General features: G+C 39.9%; 3 protein-coding genes across 3 annotated transcripts in view; 2 read left to right on the top strand and 1 right to left on the bottom strand.

Moving 5' to 3' along the window:
- Positions 1 to 9,395, top strand: part of LOC121862279 (balbiani ring protein 3-like) — a 14,433-nt gene extending 5,038 nt beyond the window's left edge. Inside the window, exons 5-6 of the mRNA XM_042360406.1 lie at positions 8,657 to 8,820; positions 8,986 to 9,395. Of these exons, the coding sequence (XP_042216340.1) occupies positions 8,657 to 8,820; positions 8,986 to 9,001 (180 nt within the window). The 3' untranslated portion in view covers positions 9,002 to 9,395. The remainder of the gene's footprint in view (positions 1 to 8,656; positions 8,821 to 8,985) is intronic.
- Positions 9,396 to 12,943: 3,548 nt separating this feature from the next.
- LOC121862285 lies at positions 12,944 to 14,964 on the bottom strand. Its single transcript, XM_042360418.1, has 4 exons — positions 14,858 to 14,964; positions 14,238 to 14,382; positions 13,910 to 14,032; positions 12,944 to 13,227 (listed from the first exon to the last, which is right to left on the bottom strand). Exons 1-4 carry the CDS (start codon positions 14,899 to 14,901, stop codon positions 13,123 to 13,125), a joined length of 417 nt encoding a protein of 138 aa, XP_042216352.1. The 5' UTR covers positions 14,902 to 14,964; the 3' UTR covers positions 12,944 to 13,122.
- A 2,519-nt stretch (positions 14,965 to 17,483) lies between these two features.
- Positions 17,484 to 21,443, top strand: LOC121862293. The gene is made up of 4 exons (XM_042360431.1): positions 17,484 to 17,587; positions 18,508 to 18,655; positions 19,083 to 19,205; positions 20,003 to 21,443. The coding sequence occupies exons 1-4, from the start codon at positions 17,544 to 17,546 to the stop codon at positions 20,105 to 20,107; spliced, it is 420 nt and encodes a 139-aa protein (XP_042216365.1). The 5' UTR covers positions 17,484 to 17,543; the 3' UTR covers positions 20,108 to 21,443.
- Positions 21,444 to 21,658: the final 215 nt, after the last annotated feature.

The raw sequence follows: 21,658 nt of genomic DNA on the forward strand, positions 1-21,658 counted from the left end.
GGGGTATGAGTGTGGGTATGAGTGAGGTATAGGTGTAGGTATGTGTGTGGGTATGAGTGATAAACAGAGCAGTAGGTTGTTTGACAGTGCTCTATGCTGTAACAGAGATCCAGAGCGAGAGTGACTATAGTATCTGGCCGGGGTGACTATCGTACTCAAGCTACCCCTCCACCTCTCTCTAAATGACTGGCTTGACGGATAAACAAACTCGTAAGTACTTAAACACAGAGCTTTGATACCCTAGACAATGGGGACACGTAGGCAACCTCCCTCCCCTCCCCCCCCATCATCACCCCTTCAACAATTACAAACGACACAAGACGTAAAGTACTACTAACAAAGTCATCTTAATCATGTGTTGGGTACAAAGGGCGTCTGATTGGCTAATTCGTTAACCAATGGCAGACGAGTCACAGTATAAAATATGGTATATATGAAGTTAAAGAATAATTATATGTGATATTATATATTTTTTTTTTCGTTCTCGTGCACGGCGTTGGTATCGATTCAATCTATTCTCTCACTGGTCAGCACATTAGCCAATCAGACGCCGCGCCGTTGTTCCACCAGCACATCGTTATAGGCTATACCATGTTCTTTATATATATACATACCAACAAGGGACCAATTCATCACTAGCACCGACCATCACCTTGTCAACGGTAATCACGCAACAATACACTGTCTCTTGACCCGCCTTTAACTACTAACAACCTGACACACATTACCCAAGATTACTCGAAATTACAGGCGACGCGAAAATACTGTACTGCCTAGGTGGTTCATCGCGTTCGCTGTAACCAACTCGCCACTGTAACTAAATAGGCTATCGAACTGGGGTTAATTTTTCACAGTATTTGCTTATTATTCCTCTATATTAAGTCAAGGGTTTTTAAGAGATAATTGACCAATTAAATCATAATAAGCAATGGATTCTTACCAGGTAGGGATGATTCTATGTTTGGTTGGATTTTCTTGGAGATTTGGGCATATTTAGCATTCCAGAATATTGCGTTAGGTTAGATTAAGTTAAGTGTTCCATCAGTGAGCTTAGGTTAAGTGTTCCATCAGTTACTAATAGTACTACAGTATTCTCCTACACTTGTATTGTCCCCAGCCGTAGCGTTGTTGCTGTGAGCACATCAGTTCTTTTTTTTTAATGGAAATTTAATCATCGATACAAGAATTCCACTCAAAGCTTAAAATCTGTTATCCAGACATACAGACAACAAACCCAAATCACAACTCGTCATTTTCATATATCTATCGTCAGTATATATTTAATTTACTGATATAGTACTGTATAGTTGTGGACGCGGCATAAAACTCTATTAGACTCCGGAAGTAGTGGCTCTGCTCCTCCCAGGCGAGACCAGCCAAGAATGTGGATACCAGAAGGAAAACACACACACACACACACACACACACGGCTAAAAGTGGCAAAAACGAGACGAAAAGACACCGGGAATTGACTGATTACGTTAAAACTGATGGGTTTATATTATAACCTAACCGAACCTGAAATATGCTGTCTCGCAGGGTGGAAATCGGCCGGGATAGACTTATAACGCTTTCACATGACCATATCATGACTTTACTTTTTTACTTTTATCCTCTTCGCCACTGATCGGCTTGTTAGCCGCTTGGGCGATCGGTCACGACTCTTTTCCTTTATATTCTTCACCAAAAGGTCGGCTCGCTAGCCGCCCGGGCGATCGGTCACGTCTCTGTCACGCACTGTTGGCAAATACTGGGCATGCACCGGCTCCTGAATGTACCTGAACCCGCTCCAGTGTTGGTCAAGTCTTCTCTTGAAAGAGCTCACACTCGGTGCCGTCACAACACTCTCTGGTAGATTGTTCCAAGAGTTTACAACCCTCACTCCGAAAAAGTTTGCCCTCACGGTTTTCCGGACTTGCGGCTTCTTCAATCTTGAGCTGTGACCCCTTGTGGGGCGAGCGTCCGCCAGCTCCAAGTAAGGACACTCAACTGAGTAGTGCCCCCTGAGATGCTTATAAACCTCAACTAGGTCCCCCCTTGCCCGTCTGTAGTATAAGCTAGGCAAGTTCAGGCGCTCCAATCTCGCAGGGTAGCTGAGATGCCGAAGTGCAGGCACCAGCTTGGTGGCCCTCCTTTGAACATTTTCAACCAACTGACAGTCCCTAGCATATCTCGGGGACCAGATGGGGTGACAGTACTCCAGATGGGGAAGCACTTCACTCCTGAAGATCGTCACGAGGGACGGACCGTCTAGATATCTGAACGACCTTCTTATAAGACCCAATAATTTATTTGCCTGATTTACCTTCTTCTCACAATGGCCCGAGAACTTCAGCTCATTGTCAACATACACACCTAGGTCCTTCTCACACACAGTCTCAACTAGTACATTTTCTTCATCCCGTTGGGACATATGGTACGCCTCCTTACCGTTGGTACGCCCCAGGTGCATCCTCTTACACTTCGTGACATTGAATCTCAGCAGCCATTCCTTCGACCATTCCTGGAGCCCACAGAGGTCCTTCTGCAGCTCTTCACAGTCCGCTTGGTTCTTAATTTCCCGAAATAACTTGGCGTCATCGGCAAACATTTGTATGGAGGAGTGTACAACGTCAGGCATATCATTTATGAAACAAACAAACAACAGCGGGCCCAATACACTACCCTGCGGTACCCCACTTGTTACAGGTACAGATGACGATTTCGTGCCATTAATCACCACACATTGCTTGCGGTCATGTAGAAAGTCTTCTATCCACGCTAGGACATTTCCCCGAATTCCGTACCCTTCCAGTTTGATTTTCAGCCTTTCGTGGGGTACACTGTCGAAAGCCTTGGCAAAATCTAGGTAAATATTGTCGATATTACCACCCCGTTCTAGAATATGGGTCCAAATATCCAATACCTTGAGCAATTGTGTCAAGCAAGAGCGCCCCGGCATAAAACCGTGTTGGCAATCTTTTACAAGGTTGTTTCGTAGTAGATGTTCCATCGCTGCATCTCTGATAATACTCTCAAGTACTTTACATATTATGCTGGTCAGGCTCACCGGTCTATAGTTGTTCGTGGAGTGCCTATCGCCCTTCTTGAAGATAGGACTCACATAAGCCACTTTCCATTCACTGGGGACCATTTGTTCATCCAGGCATTTACAAAACAGAATCTTCAGGGGCTCTGCAAGCTCGTTGCACAGCTCCCTTAGCACTCTAGGATGCACCATGTCAGGTCCAGGACTCTTATGGACCTTTAGCCTGGACAGTTTATTTCTAATACCCTCTTCTGTGAACACAATGTGGGTCAGTGCTGTGTCGAACCGTCTGTCCTCAAACGCAGGAAGGTTAGTTGCATCCTCTCTTGTGAACACTGAGGAAAAGAAGCTGTTCAATGCCTCAGCTTTATCCTGGTCAGAATCTGCGTAACTACCATCTTCAAGCCTCAGGTCTGATACTCCTACTCGCGTTTTCAATTTCGACTTTGCATAGCGGTAAAACGCCTTTGGGTTTGACTTGACCTCGCGTGCAACCAGCCTTTGGAACTCCTTTTCAGCCCTCCTACACTCTATCTTTGCTTGGTTTCTGGCTCTTGCATACATCCTCCTGTCTTGCTCATCGTTTGACCCAACCCACGTCTTGAATTTCTGGGTTTTCTTCTTAATTTTGTCGACCGCCGCATGGTTCATGTGTAGGGATCCCCTCGTATTCCTAGAAGCACTGGGTTTGGTCTTGGGTATATATTTATCGATCAAATGGGTCATTTTACTAGTTATGATATTCAGCGTAGTGTCTGCGTTCTTGTACCTTAATAAGTCAGGCCAGTTGATACCCCTCATCTCTTCCCTCATCCCATTGTAATTTCCCTTGTAATATTTGCACCTTGGCCTGGCCTTATCTTGAACTAGGTAACAGTTAAATCTGAATGACAACACTGTATGGTGACTGGTGCCAACTGGGGCAAGGTGTTCCAGTTTGGCCACCATACCCTCCTCGTTTGTTATGATGAGGTCAAGTGGCTTGGGTGTTTGTTCCCCTCTGTAATGTGTCGGGTCTCTCACATGTTGGAACAGAAAATTATCTCTCAGAGTTTCTACAAAAAGAGTAGCAGGATTATTCAAGTCATTCGGGGTTGACTCGTTTCTCCAGTCGATGTCGCCATAGTTAAAGTCCCCCATGATAAGGAGGTGGCTGGGGTTGAGCATCGCCGCATTGTTTATTAAGGTTCTTAAGTTCCTTTGATTTAGTGGGCCACAGTTCGGGGATCTGTAGATACACCCGACGATAAGTAAGTCCCCTCCCTTTAATTTAATTTTACACCACTTGGACTCTTCAAAGACATCCTCTCCCTGTACCCTCGCCTGGCTGGCTCTAAGGTCTTGCCTAGCGTAGATAACCACACCCCTCCTGCAGGATTCTTGAGTTAGGTTCGTAAATGAGTCATATCCAGCAATACTGAACTCACATTCCTCTGGGTCGATTCTCCTGTTCTTGTACAACAGTTCTACAACTCCTACAATATCTGGTTGGTGTACTCTTAGTAGTGTTTCAAACTCCTCCCTCTTATCAAGGAACGTGTCGGTATTAGTGTACATGACATTCAAGCCAGAATTTGTTCTCGGTAACGTCTCTGCTCTTAGTAATAAACCCGCTCCACCCACATTCTCAGAAGCTGCAGCATTTGCTAAGTACACTGTATTTTGCAGGGTGTGGTTAAAAATTTCATTGTTTACACGGCGCTCGTTCCCTCCTGTCCGGTAGGCTGAGCCGGTGCCTATGTTATGACGTAAGCATGCATATTAAGACCAATTTCAAGACTAATCTGGCAAATTCAGTTAACGTTAGCATTCCATTCTATCTCAATACCACTGGATTTTGTCTTCCTTCTGTTGTCCCACGTCAATCTGGAACATTCCCTCCCCCAGTTTAGTTATCTGGAGTACTAATATTTTCTATTTTCTTTCGTAGTTCTACATGGGCCTGAGGTAACACACAGTTTAATTATTTATCACTTTGTGCTTTACCAGACTCAGTGTTGAACTATGGATAACGATAATTTAACAACAATATACAAGCCTTCATTTCAATTCACAAATGGTCTAGTATATAGCTAGACGTTCCCGCCAACATTTCCTTACATCTCACGACACGAACAACTATTAACTTAACAAATTTTAGCTATTGGTTAGTTCGTGGAAGTTAGGATCTTTCAAACTCTAACTTACTATGAGTCAGACATTTAACCATATTAACATCGATACTGTGGGTTATGACATATTTGACAAAGTAACATCAATATATACAGTAATGTAAATACCTAACAAGCATTACCGTACTTAAAAATATTCCTCGTACATCATAGTTAAGAGACATGAGTATGACAAAAATTTCTTCAAATTCCAACGGTTAAATACAATACCCTAAATACTAGTAGGCACAAAAAGTTCATCAGACCCCAGGTACAGCAGTTGCTTTGCGACCGACGTAACCCGTTATCAGGTCGTATGTTACCCAATGCAAGATTATCCACCAACTGGACACGTGTATCCGCTCCCTGCGAGAACGATCCAGCCAAACGTGCTCTGGCTTCTACACAGAAATTTCGAAACTAGATGTCAATAAACCTTGTTAAGCCTGACACTTCAAGGACCACCCTAGTGTGTGTTTGATAACAATACTCCTGACAGGTTAGGATAAATAATTCGGGTGTGTTTATTAAAATAATTAATATACATACGTCAGATTATAAGTATATATGCCATGAGTTTTAGAAATAATTGTGAAATACCTAGTCTATACGGTACAGTTATTTTATTTTCGAAAATTCCAACAGGTTTGTATATAGCGACAATTATGCAGATAATAAAAAAGTACTAACCTTAATAAATCTTAAATAATTTAGGTATAGTTTGACCACGGCGTGATTTGTTGTAATTACTGCACTTCAACAACGAAGGTCTGAGCGCGTAACAAGGTTAGCAATACACTCATCCAACAACATTAAAAATTATGAGAGGTGGAACTCTCTGTGTTATTATACAATGTCTTAAATGAAACACTACATTTTACCGTTATGAGCAAATGTTCACAGTGGCATATATATATACAGTATATATATATATTGCACAGTATATGATTAGAAACAAAATAAACAGGCTTCACTATCACATGAAGTCCTAAAAAATACTTCAGGATGCACTAGTATGTTAAAGTTCTGTAACTACTTACTCTACACGCCCTGAGTGTATAACAGCTTGTAAACTATACGTACTCGTTTACAGTTGAACTTAATACAGTAATACGCTCGCCGCCGTGTGAATAACCCCAACAAAAACAGTAAATCGGGTTGGCTAATAACAGAGTCACTTAATATCCAATTCTGGGTTTTATCTTTAATCATAAAGCTTAGCTCAATATTTCATTGAAAATTTTAGTCAAAGAGTTAAGAAAATTGTCCGATTTCCGGTCTGATTAGGCCAAAATAAGTTAGATCAGGTTTGGTTTGGGTTAGGTTTGGTTGCCTCTGTTACTAGAACTCACTTTGGGTACTGACTAAATGAGACTCATCGTCAGCCTTTATACAAGTATTCTGTACTCACCAGCGCTGGGAACACCATGATGGCGACGAAGATCCTGGCCACATTTTCACTATTATCTACACACTAACACTATACCAACACAATACTAAGTTTAATCGGCCGCAAAAAAAATGCACATTGTCGTATACATTTTTCTACGTAACTTAATTGCCGTTCCCAAAACATAAAACTAACACAACAGTCGACTTGAATAACACATTTCATTTTCCAAAAAGCTTTTATGTAATTTTTACGGGTTTCGAGTAAATATAATCCTCTGTGGTGGTTACATCTCGTCAAAGTACACTGTAGTTATCTATCGCTATGACTGTGTGCACTAACGACACCAGCAGGATTTAAATGACCAAAACACTGCAATAAGAGTTAAATGTCCACCAACACAACTCAAGACACTCTGGGAACCTCAAATAATGGTTGTTAAAAGGTTACCACAACCAATACCGCTGACCCATTTTCTTTCATTTCTTGCAAGTAAAAGACCCAAAATATAACCTAACCTAATTAATATCACCTAATATGGCTAAATAAAGTTAAATTAGTTGAAATTCAGGGAATCTCTTTTTGAAAAAGTAAATGAAATAATTATAAATGTAGTGTTTGTGGTAATCTTTAAACATCACTTATTTCCCCCCTCCCCCCCACGACTACTCTGTGATTGGCTCTTTAAATGTCAACATAAACTTGAGAATTTTAATCAAGAAAGGAAAGACTTAGGATTATCTTGTGATGCTATATTTTAATAATTACCAAGTACTTGTTTCTATAAGTTTTGAGTAAATTAGGTAAATTAAGTCATAGTGAGAAATGCTAAATGACGGGTTAGTAAGTTAGTAACGTTTAATATAAAATATAACCTCTTCCAGTGGCGTCACGTGTAGCCAATGTGTCCCCGAAGTACAGTAATAGTTAAGATTAGTATCGTCGTTGATCTTAACCCGTTAGATGGTGCTGTGTCTTCATACATAATAAAATAAATGTTCCACTCATTAATTTTAATCATGTAACCGCCTTTAAAGTGTGGATTTTACCTATTTGATTTGTAATATTGCCACAATACTATCTTCCTTCAACCAGAAAAACGCGAAAACTATTAATATTATTAATCTTTCGCTGTCTGTCTTGCAAACGAAGAGTGAGAAAAACGTTCAATATAAAAATGAATATTTGACGGGGTACAGATGTCGCTCTCACTATTGCAATAATATTTAATGGGTCATAGTTGGGGTTCAAAGTTGCCACGGAACTATTTTTGGAACTTGTGTTTTGTGTTTACATGTAAATAAAACTTTTATAGCTTGTCTATTTACGAGTATTCAACCTGGATTTTTACTTGACACGTTTAGGGTCAGGAGTTCAAAACTAGCATGATGCAGGCACACTAAAAACGTCACCTTTACACACACCCACTTAAAAAAAATCAATATCGTGCAACTTTAATCCCTCAATATGACCCCCGACTTATCTAAAAATAAACATCTCACATTTAACATCAAAATAATGAAATAATTACCTTTCCTAATTTAACCTAACTTACTCCAAGGTCTAATATTGTCAAGTTAGGTTCAGTGACTTAGGTTTGGGTGGTTCGTTTTGCTTATTTTGAAAGATTTTTCTCTGAAGCTTAGCAAACCTTAGAAAAATCACAAATTTAAGCTGGCCATGTAACAGAACTCGATATGTAAAGCATTTAATCTTTGATATTTGTAGAACAGAAGCCAATATCGGGTTAAAATCAATCGCGATACTGATCTAAACGGTTACCATTAATTTACCGAAACAGTAAACCAATAACGGAATTATGGGGAAACAGGTGATTGCTTCGCTTTTTAACTTGTTTAAACTGAAGAAAAAAAAGATTGCTGCTAATTACATACACCAAATGCGATTAAAAGCACCCAACATATTAACAGGTGACGTAGTTAAGTGTTGCAATAGCCGAGTAACACAATTTTTAACACCCTATCTATCTATCTATCTATCTATTTATCTATCTATCAAAACATAACTATAGTGTGGAAAGAGTTACAATATCCTTACATAGCATAAAATAATTCCTTCCTACCACAGATTTTGAACGAGGCTGCGTGTGAGTGTGAGTGTGACCCACGCCTGCAGGAGGTGTGTGAGGCACGCAGTAGGCTGTGGGATACCTCTACCTGTGAGTGTGTGTGCCCCGTCTTCCAAGAGGTTCAATGTTCCTCCGGAGAAGTCTTCATAAACGAGCTCTGCAGGTGAGTTGAATAATAATAATAATGATAATAATAACTAAAATCAAATGACAAATACGTGTTAACGAACCTTCATAATTATTATTGTTGCTGTTGTGTGAAAACTGTTAACTTTTACAATAGTATTAAAGAAACAATACTCGAAGCTGAGAACATGTGTTTCAATAGGTGTGAGGCTTACTGATAACCGAAGACCAGCTGCCGTGGGACAACACCTGCCGTCACTAGGAACCAAAGTGCTTATATGAGGAACAAGAATCACCAAGATATCTTTTAGGTTTCAACAGGAAGTCATTCAGTCACTAGAGTGTCATCAAATATGTGTCAAATGAACGCACGAACAGCAGTAGGGCGTACAAGTGTTAAAGAGCCCTACAGGTGTTACAAATGTTGTGTGTATGTATTGTGAAAGGTCGTATAAAAGTCATATATTTAATACATAAGGTTGTGCAGGTCTTACAAAAAGTCTTGTAGGTTAGGGTAAGTTAGGTTAGGTTAGGTTAGGTTAGGTTGAGTGTTACGACTCTCTTTTCGACATAGTCACAACAGATGGTATCAATAAATTGTCCAATACTGAAGCGCGTTTCATTCACCAGTTACCAAGAAACTCCATCAGACATGTAACTTAACCTGGGTGGGGGATGGACCTACAGACAGAGAAACACTCAGGCAGACAACAGAGCTAAAGTTAACACGCCAAGACCTTCCTCCCATCCTAGTCTGTAGCAAGGCTTAAAGATTCATAACAGAGGCTAGTACGATACAGTTTCATGGAACTTGCGTGTATATATGAAAAGGTGATTCTATAAAATGCTTAAAATTACAGAAATGTAGATGTGTTGGCGAATTTAATGTATATATCTCCCGAAGTATCTGAAATTTATACTCTGTTAAAATCTGGGGTTGAGAGTTGGCATAGCAATGGATATTTGGTCATAAACACACTATAAATGTCTTCTGTACACACATATATATATATATTTAAGGTTCCAGGAATAAGAGCATCGTGCCAGCCCTGAACCCCTGGTGTGGCGGACCTCTTAACCATGATAAACAACACGGTGACCCCCACAACCTGGTACCTGCCTCGTGATCTTGTCCATTTTTCAGAGTCAGGGAGAGTTGATGAGGGAGACGGTATATAAAATATACCTCTGGGTGGGGGATGACTAGTCGACTGGGCCCCAGTTCTAATAGGGCCCCACTTTAGCTATTAAGGTTGGGATTTAGGCTTAATAGACCCCCAATCATGAGGGGCCCCAGTCCTTGTAGCCCTTAATCTTACAAGGCGCCAGTTCACATGAGTCATGATCCTAAAAATAAGGTTACAATATATCAGAAACTATCCTAGCCTATCCAAACATAGCGAACCTAGCTTAATGTCAACATAGCAAAATCCAACTCGTGATATTAGTATTAAAATTCGGGTTCGGTATTAATTTCCTTTGCCTAGCCACAAGAAATCAGTTTATCACAGTAGTAGAGTCTGGCTGCAATATTGACGACATTTTCACCTTCAGATGAGCGTCGTAGGTGGAGTCAGGGTCCTGGGTGGAGCGAACCTGTCTCACCTCACAGACGCCTCCAGGGATACTGGCTAATGCAAGACCATCCCCAAGAGTTGTGTATGACTTGTGTCTATTAAATAGTTTAACAGATTACTTGACACAGACAGAGAGGCAGATAGACACGACAACTTGCATTATAGATACGAGGATTTGGTGATCAGCGTCTATGTTTGTAAGTCCTCTCTGGATAAAGGATTGAGTTCTGTTTCTGTAGGGTACTAAAACAAGAGATTTAGTGGCACTGCTAGATATATTTTATAGTTTGTTGCTTTAAGTGCTTCAAACTCCCAGGAATTATTAAGCATCGTTCACTATTTACTACGCTATCTTTGTTAAAACGCACTACTTTACTTCTCATAATCTGACAAGACAGATTGCTTTCGGTTTGCAACATATTTTTTTTCTTAAACTTCCACCAAAGTTATTAAGCACCGTTCACTAAATCTTTCTTTTCACAAGTCTTAAAATACCGCGTAAATTAATTAATCGCTTAAAAGTTCTGCGGCGGGACAACTAACTCTCTCAAACTGATGCACTGGCGCTCATACCATCCTAACCAACACGAACATTAAGACTAACTTCGTATGGATAAAAAATGTATGCTTTAAATATAAAAATCCCGACCTTAATGCAGTTTCAACCTGTCATTATCCTGCCTCACCTGATAACACTTCAGGAGGGGCGTCAGGATTTAGATTAGTTCCCCGTATTTATTTTTCCTTCCGTTTTCGTTTTTTTATTGTGTAACTAAGAAGAAAATTACAAATTACTTCTTGCGTCAGTATAATTAACCTGTAATTTTAAGGTCATCTTACCTGTTGGTCACGATGATTTTAATCTATATTTGTGGTTACTAAGTAAGCAGTTTTGGAATGTATAAATAAGTTCCTCACGTATTTTTCTTTTCGTCCATTTTCTCTTTTTTTAAGGAGTAACTGCGGCGAAAATTACAAATTACGCCTTGTATCAATATTTACCTGTAATTTGTAAGCAAACTCATCTGTTGGTTACTGGAAATTACTCATTTTTCATCTCTTTGTGAGGCAGCGTTGCAGGTCGTGTTCTTAGAAGATACATGACGTGAAGAGAAAGAAAGAGGGGGAGGAAGAGGGGGGGGAGGGGTGGGAGGGATAGAAAAAGATAAAATGTAAAAAGGGTTGAAAGAAACAGTGGGAGAGAGAGGTGTGAAGAGACTAGAGAGAGAGAGAGAGAGAGGAAGAGAGGGGATAGAGTGAAGGGAGACTGTGGTAAAGAAATCGGTACAGTATAGAGGGAGAAAAGAAAAGGAGGGTAATGATTAGAGGAGAGAGGAAGATACAAAGAGGTAGAGAGGAAATGAGAGAGGAAGAGTAGAAGAGAAAAGAGAGAGAGAGAAGGGGGAGAGAGAGGAAGAAGGGAATTAAATAGTGAGAAACAGAAATGAAGGAAAAAGAAAGGGAGAGACAGATGAAAGAAAAGGGGGAGAGGAAAAATTGCAATAAAAACAGGAACAATGAAAGAGAGAGAGAGAGAGAGAGAGAGAGAGAGAGAGAGAGAGAGAGAGAGAGAGGTGGGAGGAAAGAAAGGAAAAGAGAGAGACGACAATCTATTTTTTCTTAATATAAAAACTGCGCGTCACTTAATTTTCTGATAATTCCAGTTTTGAGGTCAAATTATCAGCGTTAATTGAGGTGGCCCACCCGACCACAGGGACCCCCACCCGGTAATTAACCCGGTAATGACTCTATTATATATAAGCATTAGTCAGATTACCAATAATTTTCTTCGCTGTAATGACCATCTTCTCCCCCTGTGGTGCCTTGTTGTTAGTGGAGAGAGTGAAAGTTTGTGGTGAGAAAGAAAGTGACGAAGAGGAAGAGAAAGGGAGAGAGGAGTAGGGAAGGAGGGAGAGAAAGTGAGAGAGTGAGGGTAGGGAAGGAGAGAGAGAGATAAAACAAGTAGAAGTATAGACAGACAAACACACGACCAATTGTTAGAGTTTCCCCTTCGGTGTCGTGGATAATAGCCATAACGCAAAGAAAATGCGCGAATTAGAGACAAGGAGAGCAGGAAGGAGGGAAGGGGGGAGAGGGGAAGGGGAGAAGAGTGAGGGAAGGGCGTGAGGGAGGGCGTGAGGGAGGGTGGGTGAGGGGAAGGAAGTGAGTGTGGGAAGGTAAGGGGAGTGAGAGAGGGTGAGGGGAAGGGAGTTGAGGGTGGGTAAGGGGAAGGGCGTGAGGGAGGGTGAGGGGAGGGGTGTGAGGGGTTGTAATAAACAGAGGTCAGGTAGACACACTCGCCTGGTGATGGAGCTTGGGACAGGAAGGTGCTAAAATGAGACTAGGATCGATAAGGAACAAGTAGGTGGTGGGTAGTGGTGGTGGTGGTGGTGGTAATGGTATTGAAGGTGGTAGTGGTGGTGGTGGTGGTAGTGGTGGTTGTGATAGTGGTGGTAGTGATGGTGTTAATGGTGATCATAATAGTGGCAGTGATGGCAGTGATCAGACAAATAGTAGTAGTTATAAGCCAGGTATTACTGGCGGCCATCTGTAATAAATGGATTGGAATACATAAAAACAAAGTTAATAAAACAACTTTATGGTCGATCACTTGTAACAGGAAGAATAAGGGGTCATGATTAGGTCACAGTCGTAGTCTTGATAGAGTTGAGAATGAGCTGTCAACGAAATTTCTGGCGTGACTGACTGACGGTGGTGGTGGTCAGGTAAGAATTGTAGACGGTCGAGTCCTTCAGGTCACACTATTCGCATGGCCTGTAGAAACCTTTGTGGCAGCAGAGGGAATTGATGCTTGAGACGCCATCATAGACCCAAGGGCCGTTGCACACGTTGCCGTATCCGTAGACCTGTCAACAACACAACACAGGGTCAACATCACTAATAAGTTTGATAATTATTGTTAGTTTATACCAAGACGTTACAATTTTCGTTAAGAGCTTAAATTATGTTAAGAGCTGAGAGTTTTTATTACAAACAGATAGTTTTCGCTGGGAATAAAATATTTTCGCTAGTTTTGCCACACTCCGTCCCTCATACAACACGCATCAGCTCAACATCAGTGTCAACATACTCCTAACAAAAATACTCCCTCACAACTGTGGCTTACTGAAGTTCAGGATCAACGTTTACACACAGCTAATAGACACAATCTTCCCGACTGTGACCTTAAACACACCAAACAGATCAGAATTTGTCTTCAAATTTTTACTCTTGTTTTATTTCATGGTCAAGTTTTTCAGACTCAAACATGAGTGAAAAAAATCCCAGTCAGATAGTGGAGTCACTTGAAAACAAAATAATGCGGTATGGAGTGACCCTACAGTAATTTTTATATATACTTTTGTGATAAATGAGTCAGAGATTCATAACAACGTGACCTTGGTAAGGGAGATAATCGTACTAAGTATCAACAACACAGTTTTCAATGTTCGTCCTGTAAAACACAAAAACGAACACAAAAAAGACAGGGACATAAACAAACAGATGGTGACAACAGCTCCCTACAGCTGCGTCACTGTTAATACTGACGGTGGCGTGGTAGATGTTATGAATACCGTGGCGCTCGACCATCCTTAGGCAGATTTCTTGTCCTACAGAGTATCCGTCGCCCAGGACGTGGTTCAGATCCCCTCCAGCCGTGTACGTGTTGAACTGTGGAGATAAAATTAGCAGTTGTGAGTCGCTGGTTCTGGATTTCTTCTCTTTGTACCAACATTCTTCTATGTGCCTAATCTCCTCCCTCCGTAAGGCTAGTGTTAGGACAGCCCCTCCCTTTATGTGGTGTTAGACAAGAACCACATGTCTCCCTCCCTTCTGAATAGTTGTTGAGTTAGTGAAGGGTGTGTGTAAGACCTACCTCGCTAGCACAGGTGGTCTTGCAGGTGGACACGTCGTCGCAGGAGTTGACCGTGGCGGAATCGAGGCTGTACACCATGTGAACCTCTTCGTCCAACTCAATAAACATCCCGCACCAACAGTTGTGGAGGTCACCCACGGCCGAGCTGGATGAAGACAGGTGAGAGATTTGAGTGCGAGTGGATGACATTAATGTAATAAAGTGGATGGTGTTGTGAGAAGTGATATAAGTAAGGTGACTGATAAAAGAGTGGATGTAGAAAATATGAAAATGACGTGGATGCTGTGGATGACTGGATGCTGTGATGGGAACATTAAAAAAGATAAAAAGATGATTGATGTTTGACGGGTGAGTGTGGACAGAAGAGTGGATAAAGGATGATGAGAAATAAATATTAAATGTTGTAAATTAAAATACCTCTGATGTGATTTTCTAAACTATAGCTCAGAATATTTATGATATGGTTCTTAATATCACATCTGATTCTGCGTGACTTAGAACAAAGGACAATGATCTTTAGTTTCAAAATATCAACAAAGAACTATATCTCCCTCGCCTAGTAAGAGAAGGGATATAGCTTCCTCTTTCAACCAATTAAACTTATTGAGTCTATGACATACCCGACCAGGGCGATTGATGCCAGCAGCAGAACAAAGGTATTCATGACTCTGTGTGATTCCTAAGACAGAAGTGGCTGACTGTAGGCGTCACACCGACTTAAATACCAGCCTGAACCCGACACCTGAGTCTTCCTCTGGCCCGCCAATCAACTGGGAGTCTCCACGTGCCGTCTTCGTTATGTCACCTGTTCCGTAACACTTATTATTGTTATATTTATATAAAGTGACACAGGAGTCACAGCCCCATGTATGTTAGAGCCTCAAGATGTTGACCAAGAAAGCTGAGGAAATGGTAAACATATAATACTTTATCATCATTATCATTACTCAAGCTGCAGTCTAAATCTCAAACTGTTATGTAATTACATGTTTGTAACTATGCACAGCTGTTGCATAACTGTAGAACGGAGTTACAGCATTCATATTGTCACGCATAGTCGTCATGTCACTTAACCAGTTGTGATGTTAGTGGGAAAAAGCCAAAAGTTAAGGTGATAATTCCGTTAATTTCCTCCTTGTCCTGCCGTTCACCTCAAGGGTGGAGAGAGCTATAATGTTCATGTTTTTATGTGTATATTGCTACTCTCTTTTAAGGCCAATAGGTTAAGGTTTGTCGTAAAATTGTCGCGTCCCCGTGAAATAAGTAATGTACTTGTGCAAAATGTACAAACGAAAGACCACATACGCATACAAGCAAATATATCACGTATTTGGTGAACTGGAAGATTTAGGCTACTATACAACTCAGAGGACCGAAAATGCTTATGTTAAATCCTAACAGCAAACTTCGATACACCAACATTTCTCATACGTTAAAGCAAGCGATGTGATGTTATAATGTAATACAGACATTTAAGCTCGTATTCTAGGTTAGTAAATACACTATCAACAATTTAAAGATACATCTGAAAACCATGGTGGGGATTTATATATACCTAAAACTATTTACAAATACTCATACACACATGAAAATAACTACTGTGTATGTCTGTCAATCGAATAAAAATTTTATTTAAACTACATTCAATATTGTTTGTTTAATAAATGAACAAAACAAAGACTCTAGTTTGTACGATAAAATACAAACGCGGCGACCAAACGAAAGTACGACTTTAAACCGCCCCAAAAAATAATATCTAAATGAATAAACATTAGCTGTCAACCCCCTATCTCGTAACATGCGGCCGATGCTGCTGTTTTGACCCAATTTCCCAGTTTACGTAATTTGTGTGTGTTTGTGTGTGTGTGTGTGTTTGTGTGTGTGTGTGTGTGTGCACTACCTCGAACACCTGAAGCGTCCGCAAATTTGGGTACCTGTATCTATCTCTCCCTTTTGCTTTTTAATACATGTCCAGTGTGAAAAAAAGCAACAACACTAATTTTTATATGCGTCAAGAGTTAAGGTAGAGCTTCAATTCAATTTCAATGTTGTTTTTGAATGATATTGTTATGCTTTAGTTTATGTCAATCAGTAAATGTATTCTTAGTTACAAGGATTATTCATCGAGCGAACTAGGCTTCAGTAATCTCGACCTAGGGTTCAGATTAACAAAATATAATATCTCGTAACCGGTGTAGTAAGAATACACCCAATTGGTCGAGTTAAACTAAAACACAAAAATAACACTAAAAAATATGAAAATTACTCTGAGACGAACAAAAGCCAAATTAGGAGATAAGATTAATGCGCAGATTTTTTTTTTCTAAGACAGGCTACTCAAATTTGTTTGGTGTTGTTTGAACTTATCTAGTTATGATAAGTTTCAGTGTGAGTTTTGTAAAAAAAAATGGGTTGTTTTTGTGTGCACTCCAGTTACGAGGAATATTCAACGTGTGAACCTTTGAGAATCTGGACTCAAAGGTAAAGTATAATAGAGGCGAACCATTTTTAATTAAATGTTGGAACGCTTTTCGCTTTAATCAAGTTAGTGAGACTTTCCCTGGTGGCAGCGTGTGGGAATTCAGTTCTCGTTTTTGGTAAAATCATTCTTTCAAAAATTATTTTATTAAAAATGGGAAATAGTGTTTTAAATAGCAGTAAATTAAACTTCAAATAGGACTGCACTCAAGCTAGGTGCGACCTCTTGCCGAGTAGTAACAATATCAATGTTGTGACCCAGACCTTAACCCTTTGACCCTAAAACACGGCAGTAATACACACACAAAAGTTTGAACACTATGGCCCTTTCCATCCTTGAGGAGAACGGCAGGACAAGGAGGAAATTAACGGAATTATCACCTTAACTTTTGGCTTTTTCCCACTAACATCACAACTGGTTAAGTGACATGACGACTTTACGTGACAATATGAATACTGTAACTCCGTTCTACAGTTATGCAACAGCTGTGCATAGTTACAAACATGTAATTACATAACAGTTTGAGACTTAGACTGCAGCTTGAGTAATGATAATGATGATAAAGTATTATATGTTTACCATTTCCTCAGCTTTCTTGGTCAACATCTTGAGGCTCTAACACACACGGGGCTGTGACTCCTGTGTCACTTTATATAAAGATAACAATAATAAGTGTTACGGAACAGGTGACATAACGAAGACGGCACGTGGAGACTCCCAGTTGATTGGCGTGCCAGAGGAAGACTCAGGTGTCGGGTTCAGGCTGGTATTTAAGTCGGTGTGACGCCTACAGTCAGCCACTTCTGTCTTAGGAATCACACAGAGTCATGAATACCTTTGTTCTGCTGCTGGCATCAATCGCCCTGGTCGGGTATGTCATAGACTCAATAAGTTTAATTGGTTGAAAGAGGAAGCTATATCCCTTCTCTCACTAGGCGAGGGAGATATAGTTCTTTGTTGATATTTTGAAACTAAAGATCATTGTCCTTTGTTCTAAGTCACGCAGAATCAGATGTGACATTAACAAGCACATCAGAAATATTTTGAGCTGTAATGTGGAGAATCACATCCAATGTTTCTTACTCACCATCCTTCATCCACTCTTCTGTCCACACTCACCCGCCAAACATCAATCATCTCTTTATCTTTTTTAATGTTCCCATTCTTTTTTTTTTTTTAAGGGCATTAGCCCACCCGGGCACGGGTCATTTTTAATGACCCACATCAAGGCCTGGGGGGCGAAAATATAATATAATATAATAAAATAATAATAATAATAATCATGATGATGATGATGATAATAATAATAATAATAATAATAATAATAATAATAATAATAATAGTAATAAAATTAATATAAATATATTTAATAAATAACAATTATAATAAAAGAAAATAATAATAATAATCATAATAACAGTAATAATAAATTAATAACAATATTTAAAAATAAATAATTATTATAAAAGAAAATACAATTACAGTAATAATAAAGGTTTAAAAATTTTTTAAATACAGTAATAATAATAATAATAATAATACCCCCTGTAATAATAAAGAGCCATGAATAAATACAAAAAAAAAATATCAATAGTGAGAAATGATATATGTATGTTGTGTTGTTAATACCTGTAGTAAGAGTAACAATTGAGAACCTACATAATTTCAATATTTTCATCATCCACTCCTTTGTCGGTCACCTTACACTTATCTGTTCTTGCAACACCATACACTAATTACATTTATGTCATTTACCTCATTCTCAAGTCCCTCATCCGTCCTCATCACCAGGGCCAAGGGCGTGGGTGAATTCCCCAACTGTTGGTGCGGGATGTTTATTGAGATGGATGACGAAGTACACATGGTTTACCACCTTGAGTCCATCACAGTCGACTCCTGTGACGACGTGTCCATCTGCAAGACCACCTGTGCTAACGAGGTGCCCACTCTACCTGTATTACATAAAGGGATGGGTAGTTCCATATGTACTAGTTCATAAAGGGTGTACATGTATTAGTTCATTCAAAGATGTTACATGTGCATTATATTCCATACCGAGATGTTAAATGCTCCACACAGGGAGGGGGTTGATTAACACACACATAGCAGAACCACTACACAGAAGTAAGGGATAGATGAGGCTCTAGAAGTAAGCAGCCAAAACAGCACTACAACACTGGTGGGAGTACTCAGGCCAGTAGCACTATACATGGGGAGAGTCTGTCCTAATATCAGACACCCAATATGAGCACCACAGAAGAGGGGGGGGGGGGATGTGGGACTGTTTAGAGGGAAGGTAGAGAGTTGGTAATAAGAGAGTATATCCAGAACCAGTGCCACTCACCACCGTTCATTTTATCCCACAGTTCAACGTTTTTACGTCTGGAGGCGATCTGAACCACCTGCTGGCCAACGGATACTCCGTTGGACAAGAGATCTGCCTGAAGATGGTCGAGCACCATGGCATTCACAACGTCTACCACGCCAAGGTTAGTACAGTATTAACAGTGATGCAACTGTAGAGTTATCACCATCCATTTGTGTATATCCACCTCTTTGTGTTCTACAGGAAGAACCTTGACAATTAGACTATTTATACATAGAATAGTACGAATACTATACTGCATCTCCTTCAATGGTGTCAAGGTCACTTTCTGATGAGTCACTGACTCACTTAATACAAAAAGTATATACAGTATTAAATTTAATGTATGTTCCCTACAAACAGAATCACTTTTTTTTTTACATAAAAGGACAGCCTTTCGGGTGATTTTATTTCAATGGCGTTAGGGCCTAAAAGACAAGATGAGAGTAAATAACTGAATTAAAGTTATACATGAGTCTCTTTCGTGTGTCTTCACATTGATTTTGTGACTGCTCTAAGTCACAGGTGGGAAAAAAAAAGTTCATTATGTGTGTGTAAACATTGATTCTGAACTTCAATAAGCCACAGTTGTGAGGGAATATTTTTGCAAGGCGTTTGTTGACAATGATGTTGAGTTGATGCGAGTCATAAAAGGGAATGGACATGAATCTTTACCAAAACTGTCAGTTCTCAACGGAAGTTCTCAGCTTTAGCAAAAATTAATCTGTTCTTGACATAATATCTCAGTTCTGGCAAAAGTCTTAGTTCATAGTAAAAGCTCACAGCTCTTAACAAATTTAAGTTCTTACAAAATAGTGAGGAATTGGAAAAAACTAGTCACAACTAGCAAAATTATTATCGAAATATCTATTTCCCTCGGTGGTAAATGAGATGCTGACCTTGTGTTGCGTTTGTTGACAGGTCTATGGATACGCCAATGCGTGCAACGGCCCTTGGGCCTATGATGGCGTCTCAAGCACCAATGCCCTCTGCTGCCATGAAGGTTTCTACAAGGCATGCGACTAGTGTGTCCTAACCAATACCCTTAACTATACTTAATAGCAGACCTACTGAAGGAACCGCAAGAAGATTGATCTGACCACCACCACTTGCTTCACCTCTGGTAGATTAATAATAATAATTGATATTCAGTCAATATGACCAAGGACAGTTGATAAAGCCATAAGAAGCTTGTTTCCAATAGTCCTTATGCCAGAAGCTGCACAGCATCTGATATTCTTAGGGCAAGTCTTACAGAGTGTGTGGCCTGTCTTCACCTCTGGTAGACCTACTGAAGGCCCTGACCATCTACAAATCTTACCTGACTACCATCATCAACCAGTCATGCCAGAAATTTATTTTACAGCCAATGGCATATATATAGGGGGGAAGGGGGGGGGGGCAATGTAGCCATGCCATGCCCCCCCCCCCTTTGTTACTGTACTCTCAACTCAATTCAACATGTAACATGATAATAAAAAATATACAGATTAAAAAAGTTTAAGTGATTAAATCATTTGCCAATTGGATAAAGTACTAATATTGGCCATAAAATATGTTCTATTACTATTCATTGCAGATGGCCTCCAGTAATACCAGGCTTATAACTACTATAACTTGTCTGATCACTACACTGTATCACCATCACTGCCACTACTACTACTACCATCGCTATCATGACCACCACTATCACCACCACCAATACCACTATCACCACTAATACCTCCCCTGCCTGAAGCCCCCACATTTGCAAACTTATATGCATGTAAGATCTTGGGGTGCAAAGGACATAGGGGTACTGTGCAAAGTGTGCATATACACCCTTCAAAAAAAGTACAGTATCACGATCCTCAGGTCTGATGGAATTCGGAATGAGCAAGAACTGTACAGTACAGTACTGTACAGTATAGTACAGTACAGTACAGTACACAGTACAGTACAGTATAGACATAGATGTATCTGTTGTGTTGGTAGAAGAAAGTGAATGATGGACACTTGCAGGAGATTTATGTCCCTTGCTGAAGAACGGGAGAACTCAGCCAATTACGGGAGAATTTGCATGTCTAGTTGGTACCTGTGTATATTGGCTGTGTATATTTATTGTGGAATTTTAGACTACGGTAAAATAATACTAAGCCCAATGGTTACATTAAAATCAATGGTCAGGTGTTCTGCAATACAGTACTTTAATGATGAATGATTAGCTATGTACAGTATTGTGGCATACAGTAGGAAAGGATTGTTTAACAACTGTAGAGCAGAGTTGTCATTTCCCAAACAATATATATTTAAGGGAGAAAACCAACATGTAGTAAAACTGCTGACTGAAACGATTAAAGATTGTGTCATTTCTCTTCTACCCTTTGGTCGTTTAAATTATTTTAAAGCCTTTCCTTACAAATAACAATAAGTATTCTGCTTTAGTTGGAAGATCTCCGAGCAAAGATAGATGGGCTCAGTTCATAGGACTCTATTCGGATTTGACTCTTATTACTTAATCAAAACTGTAGAAGGCAGACACACAAATGAAATGTCAAAGGAAAACCACTAATTGACTCGTATCTCTAACATAAAGGA

Source organism: Homarus americanus, unplaced genomic scaffold (genome assembly GCF_018991925.1).
Source record: "Homarus americanus isolate GMGI-L3 unplaced genomic scaffold, GMGI_Hamer_2.0 scaffold40248, whole genome shotgun sequence".
Classification (NCBI taxonomy): Eukaryota; Metazoa; Arthropoda; class Malacostraca; order Decapoda; family Nephropidae; genus Homarus; species Homarus americanus.

Bases quoted from the DNA above. Each gene is read 5' to 3' on its own strand.
- LOC121862285 (XM_042360418.1), bottom strand. From the start codon at position 14,901: ATGAATACCTTTGTTCTGCTGCTGGCATCAATCGCCCTGGTCGG. The intron at 14,033-14,237 runs GTAGGTCTTACA...TTATCTCCACAG, and splicing joins AGACCACCTGTGCTAGCGAG to TTCAACACGTACACGGCTGG. The intron at 13,228-13,909 runs GTCAGTATTAAC...TGTTGTTGACAG, and splicing joins ATAACATCTACCACGCCACC to GTCTACGGATACGGCAACGT.
- LOC121862293 (XM_042360431.1), top strand. From the start codon at position 17,544: ATGAATACCTTTGTTCTGCTGCTGGCATCAATCGCCCTGGTCGG. The intron at 17,588-18,507 runs GTATGTCATAGA...CCTCATCACCAG, and splicing joins GCATCAATCGCCCTGGTCGG to GGCCAAGGGCGTGGGTGAAT. The intron at 18,656-19,082 runs GTGCCCACTCTA...TTTATCCCACAG, and splicing joins AGACCACCTGTGCTAACGAG to TTCAACGTTTTTACGTCTGG.